This window comes from Muscardinus avellanarius, assembly GCF_963383645.1.
Source record: "Muscardinus avellanarius genome assembly, chromosome: 1".
Lineage (NCBI taxonomy): Eukaryota > Metazoa > Chordata > Mammalia > Rodentia > Gliridae > Muscardinus > Muscardinus avellanarius.
This window is the reverse complement of record NC_137786.1, coordinates 187,655,969-187,675,293: the sequence shown is the minus strand read 5'-3', so window position 1 is coordinate 187,675,293 and position 19,325 is coordinate 187,655,969. Positions and strand designations below refer to the sequence as shown.

General features: G+C 47.8%; 1 protein-coding gene across 3 annotated transcripts in view; it reads right to left on the bottom strand.

The window, feature by feature from the left end:
• Nucleotides 1-19,325, bottom strand: part of LOC308270953 (F-actin-monooxygenase MICAL2) — a gene marked incomplete at both ends in the record, with an annotated part of 94,638 nt that overhangs the window by 18,173 nt on the left and 57,140 nt on the right. For 2 of the 3 annotated variants that reach the window (XM_080707093.1, XM_080707094.1), the window contains 8 exons: nt 601-702; nt 914-1,132; nt 1,962-2,084; nt 3,448-3,597; nt 7,613-7,681; nt 17,103-17,209; nt 17,664-17,863; nt 19,107-19,254. In XM_080707093.1, coding sequence (XP_080563219.1) covers nt 601-702; nt 914-1,132; nt 1,962-2,084; nt 3,448-3,597; nt 7,613-7,681; nt 17,103-17,209; nt 17,664-17,863; nt 19,107-19,254 — 1,118 coding nt within the window. The remainder of the gene's footprint in view (nt 1-600; nt 703-913; nt 1,133-1,961; nt 2,085-3,447; nt 3,598-7,612; nt 7,682-17,102; nt 17,210-17,663; nt 17,864-19,106; nt 19,255-19,325) is intronic. The other variant, XM_080707095.1, reaches the window with a different exon arrangement.

The following is a 19,325-nucleotide window of genomic DNA, read 5'->3' as shown; positions in this document are numbered from 1 at the left end:
TCTTCAAGTTTCCAGTTAAGTATCCGGCTTGCAGGGGGCTGTGCTCTGTATGCCAAGGCAAGGCTTTTTGTCTTAGCTTGATATTGCCCCTTGCAAAGGGGACCCCAGGTCATGGCATGTTTTGGCCGCATCATTTAGTGCCTCCCTGATCAAGAGCCCCAAACAGCAGAAGCAACTGGTTTGTTTTCATCTTAAAGGACTATGAGTCCTGCAAGTGATGAGCATTCCCTTTTTACAGTGGCCCTTAGGAATCTCAGAGTCTACTTAGAAACTATTTCAGGTTTAACCCATTAAGTCTCAAATGTTTAATTCTATATAGAATGATGGAGCATAAGCACCAGTTTTTCTGTTTGGTAGCACACAGGCCTCTGACTTGGGCTTACTCTCCTGCCCTGATTTTCCCTCTGTCATGATATAGCACTCATTTTGAATCTCTGCATTTGGATCCTATATGCCAACGTACACTCTTGAGAGCTTTGGGAAATGAACAGCTCCTCATGCTATTAAATGAAGCGGCAGGACGGAACTGAGCACCGAGGCTGGTTCATGGTCACCTGGCTGGGTGCCCAGCACCTGGGGCTCGGGAGGCCCTGGGTTTACCTGTGGGAAATCCTCGTGTCCAAACATGGAGGCGAGGTGGGCCGCCTTCTCCTTAATGTTCTTTTTGTGAAACTCCCTGTTGGCCAAGTTCTGAGCCCTCTTCTGCAGTTGAGGCAAGAAAGGAGAAAGAAAAGAGAGAGTAACAGCGACATGAGGGTTGCCTCCAAAGGGGAGGTGAGGGAGCAGCTGGGAGCTTGTCTGCTCTGTGCACATAGCAAGATAAGAGACAGGGAGTGAGCAGGGTGTGGGAAAGGGCAGGCAGGAAGTCCCCAGACATGGATACAGGCAGGATGAGGCGTGATCTTTCTTTCACCTGTAGAATCTTTTCCTCCACTTGCTGTAGCCGCCGCAGCACCCCGGAGAGGGCCAGCGCTCCCTGGCAGGCAGGAGGTAAGGCGGCGAGGTTTTCTGGCCTACCCAGCTGCAGGTCAGACTTGGCCCTGGCTCTCCACGGCCTGCTTGGGCACTCGCCACCAGCAGACACTTGCTTGAGTTCTCTGAGCACCTGTCCCATCACAAGCACAGAGGGGAACTGGGAAAAGGGAAAATCAAACTTCCTCCCCCGCTGCAGCTTTCCATAGACCCCACTGTAGGGAATCTCCATGAGGACCAAAGATGGAGGACACACCCGGGCACACCTTAAGAAAGATTCCCAACAGGGCTCTCAGGTTGCCCTCTGCCACCTGTATCAGAATCACCTGGTACTCTTTGAACAATGCACAGCCTCGGGCCTCTCCCCAGACCCAAACCTATACAGACCCAATGGCACACTAAATCATCTAGGATACTTTGAAAATACCCAAGTCTGGACCCAACCCCAAAGATGCTGATTTTATATGGTCTGAGTGAGCATGAGACATTGGTATTTTTTTAAAAAAAGGTTCCCCAGGTGGTTTGCATACACGTGGACATAAAATCACCCTGTCGCATACATACCTATCTCATTTGCAAAATACCTAACATTGATTGCACATCTTTGGGATCTGTAGTCACATAGATGGATTCTATTAAAATTCTAACCCAAAGATGCAAGCTGGAATGAGCCACAGTCCCTCCATGTAGCTCCGTCTGCTCATATAGCTCAGAGTCACTGGGCACTGTACAGAATACCCCCCAGACAGCAACACCAAGAGCGTGGTGGTCGCTCGGTCAATGTCTCTGTCTGGCTGAAGGATCAGTGGCATGCATTTCAAGTCCTGCCTTCGTGGTTATTCTTATCTACAAGGGTGGACACCTTAAGCTGTGCCTGTTTGCCCAGAGAACCTGCAGTCTGCCCTATGGGGCAGTGGGGGATGATCCCACACCTCAGATCAAAGTTCCCTGTGACTTTACCAAAACAGCATCCATGGAGGAAGCCCTACCTGCCTCTTCAGAGGAGGTGATGGGCTGGGAGTGGGCTCTTCCAGCTTGGGGCAGCAAGAGTTTACAGGTGGATCAGAGGACGAGCACGGGACTGGCTTACCTATCCCTGAGACTCGGCGTTCCTGGGAGGAGAAAGGTGAGTTCGGAGAAGCAGCAGCAGCCATAGGAGACAGAGAGGAAAAGGCGAGTGAGACCGAGAGGTTTGGAGGGAGGAGAAAAGAGGAGCAGGAGGTGCAGGTTGCAAGCACAGAGCAGAGTTGGCTAGGCTTCTACAAGCCAGGCCCCACTGGGAAACCTGAGCCACGGATCTGCGTCCATGTGAACAGTGACTCCTGGAGTCCTCTCCTCTTGGACAATGTGTCAACCCCACAGACCTTGCTTTTGGGTCAGACACAAGGTCCAGAGCTGGCACTGCCTGACCCATGCCAAGCCAGGGTGGCCAGCCCAGGAATCCTCCTGGAGATAGAAGAGCCTCCTGCTCACTCCAGGATAAGATACCCAGTCCTAATGGGGCTGCACCAACACTTGGGGACTGTAGGAGACAATCGAGAATATTGTCAGAGAATTCTGCACCTCAAGACAATGTCCCTTTGAAATAAAGTCACTTTCTAAGGAAGGTTAGTTAGTCTGGGTGGGGCACGCTCTACTCCAAGACCAAGGAGAGCTCTGTGATTGCCTCCAAAGCTAGTGGACCAAAAATCTGTCCTCCAGGCAGGCATGGGACAGGTATTTGCCATAGACAAACTGAGTCTCTTTCCCCAAACTGTTGAAGTGGGATAATAGTGTCACCAAAGAAATTCAGAGGAGCACACCGAACTGTGGACTCAGACCCTAAGCAGAGTCAGGAAGAGGTCTGCAGCCTGACCCACACCTGCTTTTGTTCAGACACAGCAATCCTGCCCAGCTGCGAGGCTGGAGAGAGGAGTGAGTGGAAGTGCCTGGGAGGCTGGCTCAGGTCTCTGGGGCTGTCTGAGTCAGCTTCCTGTGGTCTGGAAGAGCCCTCTCAGCACAGACTTCACAGTCCTCCCACACACAGCCAGCATCTCGAAAGCTTCCTCAAGCTGTACCAACTCAAAACTGGCTGCAAACCAAGTCAGAGTTTTAAAGCAAAAGCAAATGAGGAAATGAATTTATTTAATGCAGAACAGGCATCAGCGATCCAAATCTGGCCCATTGCTTATTTTTGAAAATAAAGTTTTATTGGAACACACTCCTACACACTGGTGTAGATATTGTCCACAGTGGCTTTCATGCTGCAGTGCAGAGCTAGGACATTGCACCAGGATAGCATGGCCCCTAAAGGGTAAAAATCATCACCCTCTCTCCTTGTGAAAAGTCTGCTGATGCTGACCATGCAGCTCGAGTCTGTTCTGCACCAGGTCTGGCTGGCGACCTCCATCCTCCTATAGCCTGGACATTTCTGCTGGCTTTCCCAGCAGGGTCTGTCACCTGAGGCAAGTCTAGCAAGCTTCTGATATGACTCACCTGCTTTTGGACTGAGGGGTTCCGAGTGTTCTCCTCAAACTTGGCCAGCAGCTGATTTGCCATGGACTTGACTTTGTTCTGATTTCCGCCTTCTCTACTACTGCCGCACTCTTGATTGGAGCCCAAGCTCCGGCTGGAGAAGGAGGATGGCTGCAAAGGTTAAAACAGTAGTCGGAGGTTGGAGCCTGGAACCCAGGAATCAGGGCGGGGCCTGGGCACTCAGGACAGGGGAATGGCTTCCTCAAGCAGGACTTCCTCCATGGACTGGGCAAGTGAGGCAGAGACAGCAGATACTGGGAGAGAAAGGGCTTTCCAGAGGGTGTGTCTCATCCCTCCAAAGGATGGGCATGGCCAGGGCTGGAGCCAGGCAGTCAGGGTTTGAATCTTGACTCTTTCTTTCCCAGCCCTGGAATCTTGGCAATTTATTTAACTTCTCCATGGTTTCCTCACCTATAAGATGCAGAGAGAAGAAACCACTTCAAGTGGTTATTGCTTGGACATCAATTATAACAGAGAAATATTGCATAAATAGTTTTTAAAATATACCCTGTAGCTGAGCAGAGGTGAAGATTGGGGGTAAAAAAGTACAAGGGCACCAGACGTGGTAGCGCACGCTTGTAATCCCAGTGCTTAGGAGGCTGAAACAGGAGGATCACACAGGTTCAAAGCCAGCCTCAGCTAGTTAGTGAGGCTCTCAGCAACTTAGTGCGACCCTGTTTCTAAATAAAGTATAAAAATAGGTCTGGGAGTATAGCCTGGATATAGAAAAGCCCCTGGGTTCCATTCTCAGTACAAAAAAAAAAAAAAAAAAAAGTACAAGGGCTGTGGACCATGCAAGGCACAGGCTCTGGGCTTCTTTTTCTTCTCTGCACTCTCTTCCCAACGTCAACCAGAATGGATCAGTGTTTGCTGTCTTTAAGACTTTGAATTTAGAAATAATTTTAGATTTACACAGAAGTTGTGAAGAGAGCACAGCTTGATGTTGCCTTTCATATAACATCTGAAACAATCATGGTATTCATCAAAACAAATAAATTAACAGCGGTCCAGTACTGTTAATTAAACTACATGTTTTGCTTGCATTGTATCAATTTTCCAATTAATGTCCATTATTTTTGTTCTAGACTTCCATCCAGCCCCCTCCCCACTGCATTTGGCCATCATGTCTCTCTGTCTCTTTCATTTGGTGACAATTTCATCTTTTCTTGTTTTTCATGGCCTTGGCAGTTTTCAAGAGTATTTGGCAACTATTTTATAGAAAGTCCCTCTATCCGGTTGGTCTGATGTTTTTTGCTGGTTACGCTGGGGCTATGGGTATCAGGGAAGGATGCGACAGAGGGGAAGTCTCTCCTCATTCCATCCTCTTGGGCACATGATAGCAACATGACTTACAAGTGGTGATATAGACCTGGATTGCTGGGCTAAGCTGCTTTATAAAATGGAGTTTGCGATAAGATTTCTCTAGCTCATTTGCTACGAATAAAAAAATAAAAATTACTTGTTTTTCATGAGAATGTCGATTCCCCCTTCCTGTCATCTCTCTTCCCACATACCAAGGAAGCATAAATGGTACTGCCACTCTGAGGAGGCGGCGAGTGAGTTTCTCAGGGGGACTGTGGATCTTTCCCATGGGAGTAGCATTCTCACAACAACAAGGATGTGTTCACTTGGAAGAAGATTATGGGAAGAAGCAAGCTTGAATCAATTGTGTTTTGAAGGGTTCCTAAGAGTGGCAGCCCCATGGGAAACCACTCTGAAGTGCTGGACAAATACAGAACAAACAGGCGCTTCCTACTTTAAAGTGTGAGATGTGACCGTGCATATCAGCGCCGGCTTGGGGGGGAGGGGCGCTCACTGGGTCATCACTGTTGGGACAAGACCAAGGCCAGCCAACACAGTGGACACAGGCTGGCACTCTCAGACACTGATGGGGGCATGAATGACCTGAGGTGGATCTTCAAAAGCAGATTTGACTTCAGTAGGTCTGGGGTGGGCCCCAAAGTCTATGTTTCTCACACAAGCTCCCAAGTGATGCTGACGCTGTTGGATCTTGGACCACACTTGGAGTAGTAAGAATTTAGAAAGAATTATTATTTGATAAAGCTCACTTGAAGCAAAACAGGCTAGAGTCGTCTCAGAAGCAGCAGAGGCAAACCAGACTTCCTCCCCCCTCCCCCGGAGCTCCTGGGCTGCCAGCACCAGAGCAACACCATCACCTCCTCGAGAAGTCAGGGGTGACAGGCAGGGAGGCTCCCAGAGATACGGTGAATCCAAGGGAGGAGCAGGCTCCAGCGAGCCACCATGACCGGAGAGAAGGGGCATCCAGCTCCGCCCTCCTCCCAGTTATCTCCCTACTCGCTGGCTTCTTGCTCCCACTTCAACCAAGAGTGGGAAGCCACAGTTCTGGACAGGATTACCCAAAGAAGCCCTGGAAAAGCTTCAGACAGAAGCGATTAGAACTCTGTGGATGGGAGGAGTGTGTTCACATTTTGAGATATGAACTGAACCCCAGGCTTCTTTTATGACAAATGGGTTGAGCTGTGGGCAGTGGCAACGGCCGTCCTGGCTCTGTCTATTATATAGTTCACTGCTGTGAGGGGGAACAAGTCACGGGCAAGAACAACAATGTCCTAAAAAATACAGAAAGCCAGGCGTGGTGGCGCACACTTGTAATCCCTGTGCTTGGGAGCCGGAGACAGGAGGATTGTGCAGGTTCGAAGCCAGCCGTGCTGGCTTAAGAGACCCTGTTTCCAAATAAAAAAGTATAAAATAGGTCTGGGAGTGTAGCCCAGAGGTAGAAGGGTATCCAGGAACCCCAGTACCACCCCCCCAAAAAAAAAACCAAAAAAAAACCACATACACACACACACACACAAAACAAAACCAAAACAAACAAACAAAACAACAAACAAACAAAAAATAAACCAAAACAAAACAACAACAAAAAAACAGCAATAAAACCTCTTCAACCATATAAAATTTAGAGGTCTCTTTGAATTACTATAAATCAGGTATCAATGTTATATTCAAATGATTTCACGTCCCTCTCGAGCATCAGCCAGTGGGCTGGCTAACGCTGGCCTCCTATGCACCACTGATGTATGCACGTTTGCTTTTGTGGCACTGGAATGGCTCTTTTAAAAATGAAGTGAAGCCGGGCGTGGTGGCGCACGCTTGCAATCCCCGTGCTTGGGAGGCAGAGACAGGAGGATCACGCAGGTTTGTGGTCAGCCTTGCTGGCTTAAGAGACCCTGTTTCCAAATAAATAAAAAATATAGATTTGAGAGTGTAGCCTGGAGGAATAAGGGCTTCCAGGAACCCCAGTACCACCAAAAAAAAAAAAAAAAAAAAAAAAAATGAAGTGAAGCCAGGCATGGTGGCACGTGCCTGTAATCTCAGTACTTGAGAGGTTGAGACAGGAGGCTGGCAGGTTCAAGACCAGCCTCAACAACTTAGTGAGCCCTGTTTCAAAACAAAAAAAAGGGTGGGAGTACAGTTTGGTGGTAGAGTACCATGGGTTAAATCCCCAGTACCCCCCACCCCCGCCACACACCAACACACACACAAAGTGAATGTCTCAGATATCTTTAAATTGCTACCTAGGGAGCAGGAAGTGGTAACTCTGCTTCCCCTAACCAATATTTCAGAAGCAGGTGAGAGATCAGCCCTCTCCTTTGACAAAATCACCTTCAATCTTTCCCTTCTACCAGAAGGTGGCGCTTATGGGCTCCAGGACATTTGCTTTAAAGACATTTGTAGAAAAGGAAAGAATGAGATGACGGAGAAAAATAGGCCTGCTTGTGTCTCTTTCCTAATTACTATTACTAGTGACCAATATTAACTAGCATATGTTTAAGGCACGATACTTGGTATTTTTTATATATCATCCTATGAATCTTTAAAAATCCCGCAGTTTCATACATTTAAGATGTGCTCTTACACTTTACAGATATGACCCACACCCTGGGAGACCGGATTTCTCTTACATAGCTTGTAAGTAGTGAAGTGAGGACCAGAGCCTCCACTGTTTTGCCATGGAGCCAAGCCTGGACCCACTGGTTCATGAGGAAGAAACTAGGGCTGTGGTCGCTGTTGGGTGGGAGGGCCCGAGCCACTGGTTGTCAGGGAACGGGCCTTTGTTTAAACAAACCCTGTGCACACAAACCTCGTCCAGGTTACTGAAGCCTTTCCGCCTCCGCTTGTTCATGTCCTTCTCTTCAGTCTGGCCGTCTACCTGCAATGGCCGAGAAAGCATGGTGAGCTCAGGGCCACCCAGGGTTCCACTAACATCCCTGAGGCCACAGCGCTGGCCTGGAACTAAAAGTGCACATGAAAGTGTTCCTGCTATAAATGACCCTGCACCATGACGAATGCTAGCACAGAGGCACGTCCAGGCACAGTGGGGGGAGCCCGGCCCCAAGCAGGGTTTGCTCAGAAGGGCTGGGAACTGCATCCTGAGGGACTGCGGTGAAGCATCCTAAGGCAAACAATGTTGGTGAGCCGGCGGGTCAGGGATTATCTCTATGGAAAATTGACTTTGGGCTCAGAGTAGTTTTTTTTTTTTTTTTTTGGTGGTACTGGGGTTCCTGGAAGCCCTTCTACCTCCGGGCTACACTCCCACAGGCTACACTCCCAGACCTATTTTTTTTTTTAACATTTTTATGTGGAAACAGAGTCTCTTAAGCCAGCGAGGCTGGCTCCGAACCAGCACAATCCTCCTGTCTTAGCCTCCCAAGCGCAGGGATTACAAGCGTGCGCCACCATGCCTGGCTAAGGCTCAGAGTAGTTTAACTGCATCCAAGGTCATAGCCCTTAGGTGTTAGTGGGCTGCCTTATGGAAACCACCTGGGGTCTGTTCTGCCTCTTAAGAGCCTCTCCTATGGGAAATGACACTGACACCAATGAGCCCCAGTGGGATTATTCTCAGGACTCAAATAGTATATCCAGGGATTTGGTGGCAAATTAAGCCTGCCATTCAGTTACCATCATGCTAGTTTGTTATTTTTGAGTAAGCATGTTTGTTATTTTTGAGTAAGCCAGAGGACTAGAGTGACCAGAGAGCCCAATTTGTCTGAGATAGTTCAGATTTACTGTCTTACCTTTTCAGCCTCACTATTAATAGTGCCTATTCACTCTCAAAAGTATCCTGGTTTGCACCATGCATGACACAGTTGCCCCTTGCATTGGTTGTGCAAGGCTGCACCATGGTCAGGCTATCTGCTGAAGGAATGAGGGGGACCACATGGGTGAAGGGCTGGGATGGGTGGAGAAGCTGAGTTCAGTACCTCCTTGCATCCTGCAAGACTATCTTCCACACAGTAATAAGGAGTCTCACTAGGCTCCTTATTTGTGTCTGGGGCTGGGCCTCTCTACTCTGTGTCTCCAGTCTCTGCTCTTTCAGGATCATGGAGCTGTAGGCCATGACCGACTGTGTGTCCCTTCTCTCACCAACCCTCACTGAAGGCCCAGATCATATCTTAGCCTTTTCACCACTACAGATGTGGGAGGAAGGGTTCAGGCCACCTGCTTCCCTCAAACCTAGGCACGTGGCCCAGCTAGCCCAGAACTCGTAATTTACCCAGTCACATGAGGATCTCTTTACCCCTAGCTATTCTGAAAAACAACAAGGGTGCCCCAGCACCCAGGCACCAGTACCAACTTGCCTCCAGCAAATGTTCCCCGAAACCCCTTTTCTTCCCTGTGTTTACGGAACCATTTTTTTTTTCAAAGAAAAGATCAACCGCAGTTTAGTCATTGATACTTGTTCAAAAATTTGACCCAGGCAGTATAAAATAACAGATCAAAGGGCCCTGCCTTCCCTTCAACATTTCCCCAGCTTCTCATAAATCATTATTCTGTGAATGGAAATAATTCCAACCCCTAGGCTTGGGCAAACACCAAGAGAAACAGATGACCTTATGCGCAACAATGTTAGGTCTTAGAGGCACAGGCTGTCTGGTCCCCAGCTCACAGCCTGGAAAGGCCACGCTGGCCCTGAGACTGGAGCTGGGTGAAAGTACAGAACATCCTACCAACAGGAACCCTTCCTGCATGATCTTAAGGCTTTCTGCTGTGTGTGTGTGTGTGTGTGTGTGTGTGTGTGTGTGTGTGTATGTGTGCGCGCGCGCACGCGTGCGCATGTGCATGTGTGTGTGTGTGTGTGTGTGTGTGTGTGTGTGTGTGTGTGTGTTTCCACCTTGAGTGGAAAAGTCCTTTCCTTCTCTTTTACACTTAACAGCCCAGACTGGGACTGTTCAGTCAGATCCTGTGTACATTGAATCCAGCCGTGTTTCGCATCAAGGAGTTCCCGGGAGTGTGCTCAGTCAGCAGCTCCTGAGAAGACCCCAAACACTTCTAGAGAAATAAAGTGGAAAAGGGCAACCCCAGCTCCTCAAATCCATTCTCCTGGTCCTGAGACAATAAAATACAGTCTATACGGAAAGGTTACCCACACACATACACCCAAAGGTGTCTACTCTTCTGTATGGAGCTATCAATGGAGTATTGATTCACAACTCAGATCCAGGTTAAGATGAAAAGGTTAAGAAAATGTAAACTCAGAGATTTATCTAAATTAAAAGACCTAACTTGGAAACCAGAATGGACTCAGTTCTCCTATCCACTTGTAACTAATCAGATTCTACAAATAACTGGAAATACAAGGAAGCAAACTCTTATCACACCAGTCAGAAAGAGCATGAGAATAAACAACTTACTTTCTTTTTCTGTTCCTGTTTCCAGCTCTTTTGCCCTAAGAACATTTTCTTATCATGATTTCCCAAGGATTTGAAAGAGTCTATCTGCCAAAAGCATTTATTAAACTAACTTGGCTCCCTCTTTAAAAATTCAAAGGCACATATCTGTCAATCTGATTTGTTTGATTAGCATAAGATAACCATATTCCCATATGGGCAAATTAATGTGATTTTGGCCCCGTGCAAGCACACATTATATTTAGTTATCCTAAATATAGTTTAGCCTAACCCTGGAGAAATCTAGATTGGGTCATAAGAAGAGAGACTGGCCATTTCAGGCTATGGCCTTGTTGAGTTAGGTATCATACCTAGAAAGATGAGTAGTAACATGAACAAGAGTCCTTTCTTGAAAAAAAAAATCATGGGTTTAAGTACTGGTGCTAATTATTTCCTGGCCGTGTGACCTCAGAGAAATCACCCAGTTACTCTGATTTCAGTTTCCTTACCTATAAAAAAATCTTACAGTTTCTAGTTTATAAGCTGTTATGAGATTGCTATAAAATTGATGTAGAATTAAAGAAATAAAGATACAAAGAAAGGAGACCAATAGGAAAAGGAGAAGAAACTTTAACTTTAAATAAAGAAAAGCCATGAACACCCTCACCTTTACTCCTGAAGACTGTTTTTCCTCTAGAACTAAATTCTTAAAAAGTCTTTGAGCTGGGCATGGTGGTGCATGCCTGTAATCCCAGTACTCACGAAACGGAGACAGCAGGATCTCAGGTTCAAGGCCAACCTCGGCAATGTTGCAAGACTCGCAGCAATCTAGTGAGACCCTGTTTCAAAACAAAATATAAAAAACACTGAGGGTGTAAATTAGTAAAACGCCCCTGGGTTTAATCCCCTGTACCACGTTAAAAAAAAAACCCTTTGAATCTTAAGATTATTGTGAGCCTAGATGACGAATGCTTACATATATGGCTAGTTTACACAATGTATTTTCTTTAGACTAAATAAAGCCAAGGGAAAAATGTTGTTAGAGACTTATGATATGGGTCTATTCCAAACACTATCTATTGATAGGATGATGTCAACCTAGAGATCCTAAAAGGACCAGACCACCATGACCGGCCCTGTGTCTATGATTAAGAGAACTGAGCTCACCAGGCTGATGTCACCCTCCCACCCACTTCCCATGTTCATTATTTATAGGGCTTCAAAAAGAAGAGCCCATGACCCCAAAAGTGTGTCTCACTCTTGAGTACCTACACTCCTTCTCCTTTGAGCGTATGTCCTGCTCCATTATTTGCTTTCCTGAATAAAGCTCCTTGCTTTGATAAGTAAATCTTTGTGCCTCTTTTGAAATGTCTTAAAATCCTTTTCTGGGTTGCCTAAGTCAAGAACCTGCCAGGTATAATCCCAGTACTTAGGAGCCTGAGAAAGGATTGTAGGCTTGGGGCCAGCCTCAGCAACTCAGTGAGGCCCTCTGCAACTTAGTGAGATCCTGTTTCAAAATAAAATAAAATAAAATATGGCTATGAAGGGGGGGTGTAGCTCTAAGGTTGAGGTTGAACACCCCTGAGTTCCATCCCTAATACAAATAAAAGTGCCCATCAAGGGGCTGAGTGGAGGTCCCCTTCTCCCTTTTGGGGATCTCATCAAACTCCTATCCAGAGACAAAATCACAGATGTGAAATACTTCTTAAACTGTAAGTGCAGCTGAGGAGGTAGCTCAGTGGTACAGTGCTTTTCTAGCATGTGTGAGGCCCTGGCTTCAATCACCACCACCTCCAAAAGAGCCCACACCAAACCAAACCAAACCAAACCAAACCAAACCAAACCAAACCAAACCAAACAGGTGTTGGAAATTATTAGTGGGATTAGTTTTAGCAATAATTTTTTTATTTTTTGGTGGTACTAGGGATGGAACTCTGGGGCCTTCTACTTCCGGGCTACATTCTCAGACCTATTTTATATTTTATTTGGAAACAGGGTCTCTTAAGCCAGCTGAGGCTGGCTTCAAACCTGCACAATCCTCCTGTCTCAGCCTCCCAAGTGTGGGTATTACATGCGCCACCCACGCCCGGCTTAATTTTTTTTTTTTTTTTTGTGGTACTGGGAATGGAACCCAGAGCCATTCTACCTCTGGGCTACACCCCCAGCCCTATTTTTTATGATTTATTTGGAAACAGGTTCTCACTGAGTTTCTAAGAGCCCCACTACGTAGCTGAGGCTGGCTTTGAACCTGTGCGAACCTCCAATCTCAGCCTCTCAAGCACTGGGATTACAAGTGTGCACCACCGCGCCAGGCTAGCAATAAGGTTTTAAACATCTGAATTCAAGGTTCTGGCTTTTGACGCTCACCATCTGTATGACTTACCAAAATTGAATCCTCCCACCTCCCAAGTTTCCTCACCTATCACACTGAGAGGAGACTACATCCCAGACTTCCTCAAAATGCTAACATGAGAAACAATTGAGATATATATGAATAGGCTTGTGTGCTGTCAAGTGCTCATCAACCATGGTTGCAGGACAGAACTAAGTGTCCAAATAATTTTGTTCATCTTTCTAGAAGACAAGCATCTTCATTTACTCAGCATTCCTAAAGGAAAGAAAGCCCTTCCCCAGTGCCACGTCCACAGCATGTACTTGCCCACGTCATCTTTACAGCAACGTGTGATATCTCATCATATATGTTATACTATATATAACAATATGTTAAATATATAGTTAACCCTCAGATTTTTCTGCCTGGCCTCAAATTGCATTTCCGATCTGTAAATTTGCTCAGAATTCCAGGCTCTGGCGGTAGAGGAGAGCAGAACGAGCTGCCTGGGCAGTGGACTGCAAACCACAGATGCCTGGAGGGCCACTGGAGGGCCTGAACTTGCCCAGCCTTGGAAGCTGGCAGTCCTGCCTCTTATAAGCCTTCCTCAAATGTCTAAAACAAGAAGGACAAGAAACCTAGTAGGAGCTTTGGCTGCTGGGTGGAGGGTTCTGTGAGAGAAGATGGGGAAGGGGATTGGTAGGAGCTTTGTAAGTCCCTCTAGAAAGTAAGCATCCAGCATGGATATGAGGACTCAACATGAAACATTTGCTGAGTGGATAGGTGGATGGATGGGGAAATGGATGGAAGAGACACTTTTAACCTTTGGTTCTTTGGAAAGTGTCTATGCAGGAGGATCAGGAAGAAGAGTAGAAAGGACACTTGGCCCACTCAGGCCAGGCGTGGGGATAGGAGAAAGTCATGCTGTGAGAACACCACTCTATGAGGGGCCAGGGTTGGAGGAATCCTGGGGCTACCTGCTTGACTTCTGGGATGGGCTTTCCAGGGCAGGTGGCAACTTTTGTTGCATTGTCACTCAAGGAGCGGTCCTAGAAGGAGACAAACCCAGGTACCTTGAGTATATGTATAGTGTAATGTGCAGCAATGTGCAGAAGGACTGTAGTGGCCATAAATATAGGCATCACCCATGTGTGGTAAGTCTAGAAGAGTACAGAGTACAAAGAGGTAGTCTGAGTGTGTGGTGTATGGTATGATGTGGTGGTGGTGGTGGTGTGTGTATGTGTCAGAGAGAGAGAGAGAGAGAGAGAGAGAGAGAGAGAGAGAGAGAGAGAGAGTAAGTATAGGAATGACAGAGTCCAGGGATGTATGCTCAGGTGTCACCTTCATGGTGACCAGAGCCCTGGAGATACCAGGAATTGTCCATGTTTGTAAAAAGTCTTTAAATGCTAACCAGGACCACAGGCAGACTTAGAGAAGTGGACCAAAGGCTTTTTAAGAGGAAAATATAACTCCTAAGCTCTTCTTTTCTTAGGCATGAACTGTCCAGCCTTCAGAGATAATCAACCCAGTGGGTTATCACTCATGGTGGGATAAAAAAGCCACTCTTCCTAAAAGAAAATAAGGTCGTTGATGAAGAAAATCCCTTTTATTTTGCTTAAGTTGATAAGCCTTGCAGGGATTTGGATGTGATCAGGAAGATTAGGGAAGAGAGAAGAATTTAATACCAACCAGGAGGGAGAGAGATTCTTAAGACTGGCTTGGTGGGGAACGTAGACCATCTTCAGGGTCAGATGCTGCATTGTTAATGAACGTGCACAAGCTGCCCAACTCCCTCATCAGGATGCTCTTCTGGAAGCTGGGCAGGTTGGGGCTATGTACAGATGTACTTCTATGTACTCACACTGGGTAGGGGGATGACGGCATAGAATCATGCAGACATGACCTAGCTTGGGTCTCATTCTGCATGGGCTCATGAGCTCGGGCCCTGAGGGCTGCTTGGTATAACTGTGGTGGAGCCTTTATGTACACAGACAGTGTGTGTGGTTTTTGGACTCTTGGGTGTTGACATATGTCTGTGCAAGTACAGACTGGGATGGACTCAGCATCTTTGCTTATGGGAAGTGTTAAGGCCCAAGATGATTGCAAATAGGTCCCCTGGCCAAAAATGTATCTAGATGTAAGACAACATGTGGTAGAATAAGGAGAAGGAGCTCCTGTGTATGCTGGGATGTTTCAGTGATGACCAAAGTACAAGAGTGACCTGTTGGACTTACCAGCCCACCTGCCCACCCAGAAGAAATATTCCCTGGGTCCTAAGGAAGAGAGGGCAAATAAAGCCCACAGCAGCACACGCTTTCATAACCAAATGCTCCACCTACCCGAAGAGTGGGGCAAGTTTCAGACATTAAGTGCACCAGTGGGAAGGATCCGATCTGTGGATCTTGGCTCCTCTCAGGATGGGCAGCCAAGAGATATGCTGCCCAGGGCTGGGCTCGGCAGGGCCCCAAGCTCCCCCAGAGTCTCCCAGCAGAGTCAGAGGAAGTGGAAGGAGGCCCCCGCAGCCTTGGAGGCCTTGGCTGTGACTTCAGCCTTCTGGTCATGTTGGCTGGCAGCTCAATTCGCTCACTCTGCAAACAAAGGTGTGGTAGGTGGAAGGTTTACAGTCCCTCTGTGGGAGAAGCTGGAGCGTGGAGAGGGCTGCTGCTTGATCAGGGGCTTCCAGAAGGATTGTTCTGGCTTGCTAGCTACAAAGCAGCCTGAGGCAGGGGTCCTTGGGCTTCCAGGGAATATTGGCTGGGCAGGAGCTCACAGCTGGTCTCTTGAGGACAGCTCTGGCTCAGAGGACAGCTCTCACAGAGAGCTCCGAGTCAGGGCAGCCCAGGCACAGAGGGCAGGTGCAGCGCATGGTTCCAGGCTGTGCTGAGAAGCCCAGAAAGCAGACCCCACACCTCTCCTCCCCAGCTCAGCCCACAAGCTCATCCCTTCCTAGAGCCAGAAGGGGCAGAGGCACGAGGCTCCTCGAGTTAGCCAAACGGCAGCTGTGGCATTCCTGAGAGTGGGGAGCCCAGTCCTTGGTGGAAAAAGTGACCACTGCTCCCATGACGGAGGGGAGGAAAGGCTGGGCGGCTCCGCTGCGCCCTGGGCGGAGGACCTGGTGGAACCGGGCAGGAAGGACCTCGGGAGGTTCAGAGACATGCAGCGGCCTGCAGCCTGCTGAAGGGGCTGGCGAGCTACAGGCAGGGTTCTTCCAAACACAGCCCTGCCCCAGCCAGCAGCCTCGCTCTGCCCCATTCTCCATGATCCTTCTTCTCTCCTCTGTTCCCATGGACATCCCATAAACTCCTCATTCCAGTCCTGGACCTCTGACACGTGTCTTCTGCCCCAACACTTCCAAATCCTGTCCTCTCTCTGCCCAGCTTTGCCTGGGCCCGTCTTATAGAAGCACCCTCCTCCCTGGGCTTGATGACTCCCTCCCTGTCCTCCTGACCATCCCTTCCTCGGCTCCTTTCCAGGCCCTTCTGCTGCTCCTTAGATTCTCTTGTTCCCAGAGGTTCTGACTTGGGTCTTGGATTCTCCCATATCTTCCTGGCGTCTTATCTCCCCAGCTAGACTTGAAGTCAAGCCTCAGGCCACTTCTGCATGTCCTAAGCTAGATTCAGGATGGGTGCCTCTTAATGAATGAGCAAATGAGGTGAAAGGCTGAGGCACTTGGGGCAAAGCAAAGCAAAGAAGCATCAGAACTAGAATGTGACCTTAAGCAGCTCACCCAGCCTACTGGGCCTCTATTTCTGTCTGTAAAATGAACATAAGAAGCAAGGAGATCGGTATTATATCTCCCATTGAGATGCTATCATTCAAATAAAACCATAGTTGCGTATTAGGCCTGTGGTTCCCAAACTGTGTACCAAGGAACCCCATGGTGTCATAGTAAACTCACAGAGGGGCTGCAGGATACTTTAAAATATTTAGAAACATATGGTGATATCTATCAGAAACCTGGAAAAGTACTCCGATTAAGTTATTTGGACTTATCTACTTGATAAACAGAACTATTAGTCATTTCTTTTGATCTTAGAGACACTGAAAAAATTACACAGGCACTAAGTGCTATAAGTCGAGAAAGTGTGGAAACCTCTTTTGTGTGCCTTAAACCAAGGACCATATGTTATTCACTTCTGTATATTTGCTCCTCTCATCATGAACAAAGAAAAGCTACAGCCCTAACATTAGCATAGAGTAGGGCTGAATAAATGTTTGTTGAATGGCTGAAAACAATAAAATTAAAGGAACAGATGCACAAATATAGCAGCAACACCGCATACTTTGGCCGTCATCGTGGCCATTGGTCTAAACTGCTGGACATGTCAGAAATTGTCTCACTCCACCCCACAGGAGGCTCTGCGTTGCTAATTGGTTTTTACTTTTTTAAAAGTATTCACCAGCAGGTCTTATTCTCTGTGCTCTATAACTACAAAGTTATTGACACTAGCTGTGCAGTGCCAGGGAGAACTTCCAGAAACAGTTACAAACCCGAGATTTATGCACATCTTCCGCGAGTGCTTGATCTGTGCAATTTATCAGCATAAACAGAACGCGGGCATGAAATTCTCCTTCCTCTTACCCTGTCCACGTGCAAATAGAAAGAAAACAAAAACCAGGCCAAAACTTACTCGCGGAGTCCTCTTTCTTGGAAACGTGAGGTTGAGATAGTTATTAGAAATGGAGGATTTGGCCAAGCCCAGGTCAGTATTTTCTCCATAGTTTTTACGCCAAGAATCTGTTGGAGGGGGAAAAAAGCACAACTGAGATTTAGATCATGGGCCCAGGAGGTGTGGTGTGATGGGGGTGTGTCACACTGAGGTCCCTCTAACAGAGTTCTCGCATGCTGGACTAAATATGTAAATGGTCTGAGCAGAGTGTGTGTGTGTGTGTGTGTGTGTGTGTGTGTGTAAGAGAGAGAGAGAGAGACAGAAAGAGAGAGACAGAGAGAGACAGAGACAGAGAGAGAGAGAGAGATATGGGGCAGGAGCAGGGAACCCTAGGTGCTATTTCTTGCACAGACCCACACACACACAGGGCCTGGGAGGGGGTGACCCCTATTTGTCCCCAGTCAAAGAGAAAACATCAGACAGCTCCTGAGTAGAACACACCAGTGTTAGGGGGAGGCATACTGGGACTGGAAGGACAGAGAGGCCCGAGGGGCTGGGCAGAGCCCCCGTGTAGCTGCTTACCCACAGGCCTCAGTGGGGAGCCCCGGAAGAGTTCGTAGAACTTGGAGAGGTACATGACCATGCTGAGCTTGTCAGGCTCCTGGGCTGACGCCATCTCTTTGCCCGTGGTCACTGGAGGGATCCCAAACTCACGCTCGGCCACATCGAATGCCAGTTGGTTGTTCTTCACAGCATCGTCTTCGTTCAGAGAGTCGAAGTTGCTGGAGAATCGATTAGAAGGTGGAGAAGTTGGGGGAGAGGTGGACCAAGCAGACCATGCTTAGCCTGTGAAGAGCGCCATGGGCTGACACTCAGATAGGTAGGTGCAGTGACCCCAGCCCTACCCACCTCCCCAGGGGATGTCACCCCCACACACCAAGGGAGGGACAGAGCAAACATGGGTCACGGTCATGTGTTGGGCCTGGGCTCAAACCATCAGAAAATGGAAAATCTATCAGCTCCTTTACTTTTAATCATTTCCTTTAAGCTTTCATGTTTTAATTACAAAAGCAACCTGGACTCCTTTTAAAAAATCAAGTTATATATGTCATATAAAGTAAAATGTGAGACTCCCCCTCCTTTCACATGGCAACCTTGCTATCTAAAGGTGCCAACTGATGACCTTAGTAGGTTTCCACCAGTCTTTTTTGACAGATTTGCACATGGGTGTGAGGCCATGCTGCTGTCAGTGTCACTACAGATGAATCTCGGCCAGGCGTGGTGGCTCATCTCTGTAATCCCAGTACTCGGGAGGCAGAGACAGGAGGATTACAAATTCATCCTCAGACAGCCTCAGAAACTTAGTGAGACCATTTAAAAACAAAAAGTTAGAAGGACTGGGGCTATAGCTCAGTGATAGAGTGCCCCTGGGTTTAATTCCCAGATCAGTACACACACACGCACACGCACACACACACACACACACACACACACACACACCCTTGCTTTGGACATCAAAAAGTGTCTTTGCAATGTAACCTCATCTTCCCAAGAACCATTCCTTTATTCTGAATGTATAGATGGAGAACATAAAGTCCAGAGAAGCAGGAGCTTCCCAGTGGCAACCAGCTAATGGACCTGGGTGTCCAATGCACTTCTCTTGGCTATAAACCTCCAATACTGGTCTCCAGAGCTTATCTTGCCCCTACTTCCTCCTGAGGGTAGGGTGCCAAGGTGCAAATGCTCAGATGATTGCCAAAGTGTGGCCCTTGGGATGGGGCCTAGGGTGGTAGTGAGAATGCAGCCACTGAGCTGGGGACGACATTTCCCCTCACATATCAGGGATGCAAAGCCACCCTCTGCTGACAGCAGTCAGTGCAAAGGTAAAAGAGCAATTCTAAGAAAAAATTCAAATAAAAAACATGCAGAGAGAAAAAAATTGAACCAGGTAGTGGGGAGTCTGCATCCAGTAGAGTGACCCTGGTATCCTAGGTCTCTGGGGTCCAGCCCAGGCCCCGGACTCACATCAGCTCTGGCCGGAAGCGATGGATGATGGCACACAGGGCCAGACCGCTGCGCCAAGACGTGGTCAAGTCAGTGACGTTGACATGCTGGTAGCCTTCGGTCTGCTGCTGGCACCAGGTTAAGAGCTTGCTGGGCCGAACATCTGACTCTGCAGGGTGAAGAGAAGAGGTGATGAGGCTGGAGGCATCACTTTCCACTGCTGCCAGGACTAGGGACCAA